The sequence below is a fragment of the Vespula pensylvanica genome, chromosome 8 (genome assembly GCF_014466175.1).
Source record: "Vespula pensylvanica isolate Volc-1 chromosome 8, ASM1446617v1, whole genome shotgun sequence".
NCBI lineage: Eukaryota > Metazoa > Arthropoda > Insecta > Hymenoptera > Vespidae > Vespula > Vespula pensylvanica.
The window spans coordinates 2259206-2268435 of NC_057692.1; the positions used below are offsets into that span (position 1 = coordinate 2259206).

Below are 9230 nucleotides of genomic sequence, written 5' to 3' on the forward strand. Positions count from 1 at the left end.
AAAGGAAGTTTCACAAGATAATGTCCCTTATATGATTTAAAAAGAAATAATATTTATTACATTTATAAAATTAAAAGAAATAGTATGAAGTTATAAAATAGAGTTTTTACAAATTTAAATATAAAGTTGCTACATATGATTGAGATTATAAAATGTTGCATAAAATGATACATATTATTTGTCAACACAAAGTCAGTAAAAAAATATCAGGGTACTATACATCAATAAATATAAAGATCTCTAAATTATTCATAGAAAATATTCTTAGAATTTTTATAGTTTTTTTATTTTATTTTATTATCTCGAGTTGTGCAATGTTTTTTTTTTTTGTGAATTTAACAAAAAATAATTATTTAAACCATTATAGGGACCAACAATTATTTGAGTATTAATTAAAGTAGCTCTTTAATTTAGAAAGTTTTTTATTTCTTAGATAGTAATGATATATTTTATTAATTAATCAAATCAAAAAAATTTGTAACTCCTGATGTCAGCAAATTTAAGTAAACTACACAGAAATTTGTGTATATATATAAGTATTATTTTGTAATATTTCTTTTCCTTGTTACTTGAAATTTAAGTATTATTTTTTTATTATGATATTAAAAATGCGAATTGATCATATGCTGCACAAACATGAGCAAGTATTATAATTATTTGCTTTGCTGTATAACCCTGACAACACCACAGGCATTAAGCGTACGAACTTTAAGTAATTGTATGCAATTATATATTATGTTAAGGAAATTGATCATATTAAATAGTACAAGAAAATCTTTTGAGATCAATGTTGTAAAGAATTTGATCTCAAAATCCACGAAACTAAGTAATGTGATATATTTTTTCTTCGTGTGTAAAGCTTTAAGAGTAAACATCTTGGCAATGTATAGTACATATAAAAATAAAATATATCCTTCTACAAGCAGCACAGAATGTGTGCGCACAAATAAAATTTATCGTATATTGAGAATATTAATAATGATAAATGTTATGATCGATCTATTTATATGCTTTAATAATATAACAATAAAATGTTGAAAGAGAATATCTTATATTGTAAGTCTACATTTCCTTTACACTAGATTGATTAAAGATACAAGGAAATATATAGTCGAATTTATTAGATATATACGAGTACCTTAAAATATTTTTACCAATTTTCATAAAATAACAAAGAAGTCAAAAGAGGTTATATTTGATAAATATCGTTGTTATAAATGATTAATCTAGTTAATATTATATACGTTACGTTCTTTCGTTTTCTTTAGGTTCGTTCTTTTTCACGTAATCATACAGATAATAATACGACAAAATTATTTTTATATCACCATTTTATATCACTATTCAAACACGTCGTAATCAAAACAATTTCAAGTATTTCGAATTATATCGAACGAAGTTAGCAACGAGTTCGATAAGTTAGAAACGAGTTCGATAAGTTAGAAACGAGTTCGATTTGGCACTACTTCCCCACTTATCTTATCTTAACTACTATATATTTAGATTCCATTGACTTTGCATTGGTATTGGTTGATATCTTTCGAGCAATTTAGCAGACTTCAGTTTATTTTTTTCTTCACGAAAAAGACGAATTCTTGGCGTAAAGCCACGTCAATTCGGGTACAAGAAAGATTCGTCGTTTTATACTAAACGACTTTCATGGCATATCACAAACCGCCACGTACGCAAAGGAAGATGTGAGCAATGTAGAAGATCGTGCATTGCGTCAGTTTATAAATTACGAGTACACAAATACACTCTGATATCAGATTTTTCATCTCTAGATCGTTTGAGAGTACTAACTTTCCTTCCATATTTTTTAACCTTCAAGTGCTGACACAAAGTATGCTGAAAATGTCATTCGAGGGGAAATATAATATAAAAAGTCCAGGCAAGAGTTTTTTTTTTTTACTTTTAACGCATTTTCTTTCCTCATTTTTGTAATATATTATATATCGTATAGCTTGTTTTATATTTGTTGTCAGTATTAAAAATGAAACAATATTGATTCATATTGCAGCCGTCAAAAGATTGATGCGAGAAGCTCAAGAACTTCATGAAGCGACGGAAGAGTATTGCGCGTATCCCTTAGATGATAATCTTTTTGAATGGCATTTTACGATACAGGGACCTCCTTCTACCGATTTTGAAGGAGGCGTTTACCATGGAAGAATATTATTACCACCAGAATATCCTATGAAACCTCCAAATATTATTTTGTTAACTGTAAGTTAATTTTTTATTTACTGCCAAAAAATGATATCCGTTTCTTCAGATTGATATGAAAAAATTGATATGAAAATGGAATTACTTGTTTTAGCCAAATGGTCGTTTTAAGATTAATAAAAAAATTTGTCTAAGTATCTCTGATTATCATCCTGAAACTTGGCAGCCTTCATGGAGTATTAGAACAGCCTTGCTAGCATTAATTGCCTTTATGCCTACACCTGGCAATGGAACAATTGGATCTTTAGATTACAGTATTGAAGAAAGACAAAAGCTAGTTAAAAAGTATATCTAATATATTATAATTAGTTTCAAAGATTAATGATTCATGATCTTTATTATCTTCCTTGTATTTGTATTTTTTTTTCTATAATTTTAATATTTTAGATCATTGGATTGGCAATGTGAGAATTGTGGAAAAGTGGTGAACCTATTATCCAAAAATACAGCAAAGAAACCTATTACGGAAGAGGAACAAAATATGTTGGATACAATAGCTCTGAAGGTACATGCTATTATTTTTTACTATATATTTTGTATTACTCTTATGTATTCATAATTTAAATTTATATAATTTTAAATAGGTCGATGATACATCCTCACCTGAAACAAGTTTTGCGGAGAACGCAAACAATGTTACTGGAAGTGAATTGAGACGTCGTACGGAAACAACTTTCAGTGAAACGCAAGAAACTCAATCATCTGTGCATTTAAATCCTCAAGTAGAAACAATGTCCTCTTCGAATGATCTATTTTGGAGTATTCTAATAGCAGTTTTAGCATCAGCGATTATTCTACTTGTTTTGCGACGACTCTTTCTTGTATAAATAATTTTGCTATACATAAAACACGCATTACAATTGTAAGTATGTTAACAAAACAAAGGTAAATTTTATACACATTTGATGAATAGCATTTTTAAATATAGAATGAAAACTTTATACACATTCACACATTAGTATATTCGCTTTAAAAATCAATACACACATACACGCATAAACACGGATCTATATTTATTCTTACTAATTAAAATTTAAATTGTTGCTTATTATCCAAATTACACATTTGCTTCAATATTTATAATAATTTGTAATTGTGTTGTTATTATTATTATTATTATTATTATTATCATTATTATTATTATTATTATTATTATTATTATTATTATTATTATTATTATTATTATTATTATTATTATTATCATTAGCATTACCAAAAATTGGCTATTCTATTTCTAGTCTTTTAAATTTTAGCAATCATATTCAAAAAATGGATACTGGATGAAAATATATTTTCCATATATTAAATGCATTCTTCGCTGAAATGTTATTTTCTGATAAATAGTTCATCATTTATACTTAACATTTCACTAAGACATTACATGCATAGTTCATTAAAACTGGAAAATGTAGATACGAACAGCATTTAATTTGGTTGCACTTTCAAATTGACATTGTGGTGTCTTTAACATTGGCTAATGATTGAATAACTATGAAATACTATTCACTGATATATAACACATGATATTAATAAACAATCTGTATATGTGTGCATACTTATACTCAGAGTGAAATATAGAACTGAAATCACTCAATATTTTTTATTGAGTTACTTGCAGTTATATATATATATATATCACTTTGCATTTACAATACTGTAACTATGTAGTGTTAACTTACAAATGAAATGCTTCGTTGTTGTTAAAAAAAAAAAAAAAATAAATAAATAAATAAAAAAAGAAAGAGAGAAAAAAATAATAAAAAAGAAAAAGAATACAAACAAAGCTAATGATGAAGAAGATATAGAAGATGAATCATAAAATGTATGATATATCTTCTATTATTCTATGTATATATGAAAAAAAGAAAAATCAAAGGGAATATGTTATTGCATAATTAACTATTTGCGTATAAACATATTTGTTAAATATTTAACGAGTATTTTAGAAGTTAAACTATTGAGAACATTAAACCTTTCCTTCACATGTAATATTTGAATATCACTATGTTAGAAAAAGATTAATAGTTCAAGTACGTGACACTTAGGATATATGATAAAGATATAATGCACATTCTCATCACACTAATTATAATTAGTATAATTTTTATTTTGGCACACTGTATCTTGGTAATTGAAAAAATTAGAGCAAATTACTAAGTAAAGAAGCGTTATCCTCAGCCTGTCAAAAAATAAATAAATTGCAAATACATTACTTTCATTGATATTTAATCTACCATCCATTTTAAAACTTAGTAGATATCATTTTAAAGATTTTATTTTTCCCGCCGTCGATCTCTTTTTCTTTCTTTTTTTTACTCGTATCTTTTAATAATTCATTGTTTTGAATTTATATCGTATAGAAGATAAAAATTATAAATAAGAAGCAAGAAAACAGATGTAAGAAAAACTAAAATACATAATACTAGAACGCATTTAGAATTACTATCTGAACCATTTGCATTTCAATAAACGTACGAACGTAGCCCGAAAAGTTTTGTTGAAAATCGTATAAATGATAGGATTTATAGTGGAAGATGCATAACCTAACCATAAAAACGTGTCTGTTACGTGCCGTGGCACAAAACAAGTTGGACAAACGGCGAATATAATGTTTAATGCAAAGAATGGTGCCCAACAAATTAAAAACGTAAAGAATACCAATCCAAGAACTTTGCTGGCTTTCTGTTTGGATGCTATCGCATTCGCAGCTAGGATCTTCCCATTTGTTTTTCCACTTAACAATTTAAGAGATCTAAACAAACGACAAAGTATAATATTATTCTATATTCGAATTTGAAAATTTAACGTAATTAAATTACACGTATATATTTTATACCTTGTATTTTCACGTTCGGTCGAGGAAGTTTTCGTGGAAACAAATTTTCCAATCAATTTCCCAAGCGATAGATCGTCGTTTGAATTTTCCGCGATAAATCGCGCCCTCTTTCGGAGTAATTGTACAGTCAGTACATAAGACAGCACCATAACGATCGTCGGTATGTAAAATGCAATTAAGGATCCGAAGATAAAGAAAATTCTATTGTTGATGGCGCAAGTGGTTGTTTCCGGCATTACGTTTTTCGGATCGATCAAGCCTGCGAGATATGAATTTATTTTATCGACGTTCGATATTAAAAAAAATAGATATCTTTTTTATCGACGTTCCAGAAAGTATCGCGAATGAAACTCCTCTTTTTTTCTCAAGTTCGTTTCTCTTTTGTAAAATATTTGGCGAGTTGTTTTATTAAAGTTTCTCGATCGAATGTAATAAAATTTGTAAGAACGTTATCCTTTTTATTACGTTTCTGGAAAGTTTACCTAGTACGGTGATAAAACTGGACATCAGCATAGCTAGTAACCATACGGTTGTTATTTTAAGGGCAACGATTCGTTTCGTATAAGTCCTTCGTGTCCTTAATGGGTTACGAATGCCTACATATCTGCCCACGGAAATAAAACACATGTGCATAATGCTCGCCGAACATGCGAGAACGTCGCAGGTCACATAAATGTTACACCAGACGATGCCGAGTGGCCAATAACCTAAAATCTGTCCTGTGATGTACTTTAAGGGGCTATTAAAAGAGAAATAAAATGAAGTATAGAAAGAAAAAAATAAACTCACCTAAAAATCCAGGAATTGCACCCATTGGCATAACGAAAAGACTGACGAGAAGATCGGCAATGGCGAGAGATAGTAGAAAGTAGTTGGTTAAATTGTGAAGCTTTTTTTCCAATACAACGGCTAAGCAAACCAGAGTATTTCCTAGACCACCAGCTATTACTATGATAACGGAGACGAAAAGGAATCTCCAATCAGTTCGACGAATGGCCACTGTTGATTTTCGCGAACAATACAATTCTATATCGTCACCATCGACAATATTTCTTTGATCGATGCATTCCAGGATCTAATAAACATGTTATCCGAATATGTTTGTACGATCGCATTTACGATTAATTGTATTAACGTGATTAATGCAAATTTCTATCTACTAATTTTTTTGTTTGCTATTCTCGCAACAGAAATGTACATATTTTTATATGGTCATACAGCTACGCGCTATTCGACATTTAATTTAACGTCGTATTAATTTTGTCAATAGGTATGTATAGATATTTTATGATCACTATGAGATACATAATTGCTTTTAAATAATATTTGATTTGTTGTTTACCTCAGTTTTGCCGTTGCTCGAAACGCAGCCGTCAAAGTTCGTTATCCTCGATAAAAAGATACCCTCGATGCTGGTTTCCAATTTATTTAAAATAAATGACACCTGACAATTGGTGTAATTGCATGATCTGCATAGTAAGTTCGTCATCGGTATTATTGCGTTCTTCGTGACGTCACAAATTCGATCTAAATCGATCGATTCGGCGGCGATGCACTCTTTCATAGCACAGTCGTAAAGGCTCCCGTTACAGGAAGTTCGATGCAACGTCAGGACATTCGTCCAGGATGTTAAATTGACTTCGTTCGAACGCATGATCTCTCGCAACTAAATGTATTAGATCGATTACATTAGATGAAATATTAATATAGCGCGATTATTAATTAACAAACGAAAAGAATCGATTCGATTTTTGTAAAAAAAAAAAAAAAAAAAAAAAAAAAAGAATCGTCAAAACGAATATTTAATCTAACAAATTCTTGTCGCATTACATGATCATAATTAAAAATTAATTGACATTTAAAAAGTCACATTTTAATAATATACATTTGACGATTTGTCTTTTCTTTTTTATTTTCTATAAGAAATTGTTATCTCTTTAAACAAATCTAACGAATCTAAGATTGATTACAAAATAAACATTTCTTAAATCATTTTCTTTTTCGATATTATTGAAATAATTCATCGGTGTGAACTTTGTTGATAATGGATCATGCATATGTTGCACATATTATAGGAAACGCATGCACGTCAATTGATCATCCCAAAGATAGATCAAAGAGATCTATCACCGTCGAGATGCAAGACTGTTTATTTTCGCGAAATAAAACATAATAACACATAACCGAACTTACAAGTTTTCTCTCGTCCGTGTAAAAGCGATAATATTTTTACTTACATAATTCTCTCTCTCTCTTTCTCTCTCTCTTTCTCTCTTTATCTCTCTTTAGAGTATTTATACAATAAATAATTTTCACAGAATATTGTATCGCCTTTCAAGAAGAAAATAAAAATCAGACTATAAATGATCGTTTCGAATGAGATCTACTTTGTGAAGGTGATTTTCTTTTTTTTACATTAATTCGTGTAATACAGTAAGAATCGTCAACCCTATTTGTTTTTAAAAACGTACGAACGTGTTATAAGCGACAGAAAGACAAAGGGGCGGCACGTATAAATCTTGAAAATATTATATATTGTTTCTTACGCGTTAGACGAACACGTACGATTTTTGTTCAATTCCAAAATAGCATATCGTCCGTTGTCCCTTATTCGATGTAAGTTTGAATCTATTATTCGTGAATCGTACGATGATGATCGATCGCCACAATAAAAGGGCGAAAAATAAAGAGAAAAGAGAAAAGGCAAAGAAGAAAAGAAAAAAAAAAACGAAGAAAAGTAAAAACTTTCACTCGCGAAAATGATGCAAATGTAAAACGTTCCGAGAAACAGTATAATTCCGAGACGAGAGGGCGACGATCGACGTACTAAACTACGTGCAGCTTGTCAAAGGTTATTTTCGAGGGGGGAAACGAAGATAGATGCAGGAAGAGGAATATGGAAGAAGAAGGGGAGAGGAACTCGTATAGCGAAAGAGGGAGATAGAAAGGGAGAGATAGAGAGGGAGGGAGAGAGAGAGAGAGATAAATAGATGAAATAGTTTCGAGATCGTACATGAGACTGGTTAAAATAAAAATTATTATAGTATAAATGAGATTAATTTAATATATATAATTATTAATGAAATAAATTTTTTTTTTCACATTCTTACACATTTACTTTTATTTTTTAGCTATACGTTTATCTATCTATTTTTATTTATTTCGCATAGCTACGATCCTCTCCGAGAAGGAAGTAGGTATCGTTTCTATATATACAGAGTGACTCATATAAAACTTTACAATTTATTTTCGAAATTTTATTTTGTTTGATATATTAAGGATTAATCCTTATTATATATATATATATATATATGTATAATTATATAACATCGTAAATAGTAACAAAAAGATAAAAACTTTATATTCATCTCTTTTTTTAGATTAATCTTCATAGTAAAAAATAATTGTACCGAGTACTATAATTATTCGTTGTAAAGAGATTGAATTTATATTGCTGTATTATAATTAGTGAAGAAGAAAAAAAGAATTTCATCTGATCTCTCTTGTCTTTTTTATAAGGTAAAAAGAAAAATAAAAAGAAAAAAAATCAAAACGTTTTCATACGTGTTTCGATAAGAACGCTTTGCAACACTTTAGATGAGACACCCTATGTAATAATTTCGCATACGAGCGGATGAATAAGTAGACATAACGTACAAACTATGGTGGCTTTAAAATGTAGATATATTTTTATTATTATTATTTTTTTACTTTTAACTTATCTTAGAAACGTCATCACACGTTTGGTCTATCAAATAAAAGTCACATCTGAACGTACCGTTCCGATATAGAGGATTTATTAAATTATTACAGCTAACGTTATATACGAGAATACACAATTTTTACACAATTTTATACATATACATATTTATATACATTTATATATATATATATATATATATATATATATATATATATATATATATTTGTATAAATTTGTTTCTACAACTTTATACACCTTCACAAATAGAATTAAATTTCTCTCATTCAAACTCGATCAAATATTCCAATAGCAAACGATCTCTCACACACGCGCGCACACTCAAACATGAATGATACCTCTCACGGTATAATTTCAATGAAAATAAAAACGTGACGAATAAATAAAACCTTATCTAAAATGCAATTTATATAATAATATATATTTATATACACAAGCAACAATGAA

At 28.8% G+C, this 9230-nt stretch overlaps 2 protein-coding genes across 3 annotated transcripts; one reads left to right on the forward strand and one right to left on the reverse strand.

Annotated features, from left to right (window-relative positions):
- Positions 1-1453: 1453 nt before the first annotated feature.
- Positions 1454-4438, forward strand: LOC122631006 (ubiquitin-conjugating enzyme E2 J1-like). The gene is made up of 6 exons (XM_043816169.1): positions 1454-1744; positions 1832-1891; positions 2021-2226; positions 2321-2511; positions 2614-2731; positions 2811-4438. Coding segments are annotated over exons 1-6 (819 nt in total). The 5' UTR covers positions 1454-1743; the 3' UTR covers positions 3054-4438.
- Positions 4439-4582: 144 nt separating this feature from the next.
- Positions 4583-7810, reverse strand: LOC122631004 (5-hydroxytryptamine receptor 2A). Of its 2 annotated transcripts, none has more exons than XM_043816166.1 (6): positions 7628-7810; positions 6405-6728; positions 5852-6137; positions 5545-5769; positions 5063-5321; positions 4583-4978 (listed from the first exon to the last, which is right to left on the reverse strand). In XM_043816166.1, the coding sequence occupies exons 2-6, from the start codon at positions 6714-6716 to the stop codon at positions 4669-4671; spliced, it is 1392 nt and encodes a 463-aa protein (XP_043672101.1). In that variant the 5' UTR covers positions 6717-6728; positions 7628-7810; the 3' UTR covers positions 4583-4668. The 2 variants fall into 2 exon arrangements, with proteins under 2 accessions (XP_043672101.1, XP_043672100.1); XM_043816165.1 differs by having other exon boundaries at positions 7300-7810.
- Between the last annotated feature and the right edge of the window lie 1420 nt (positions 7811-9230).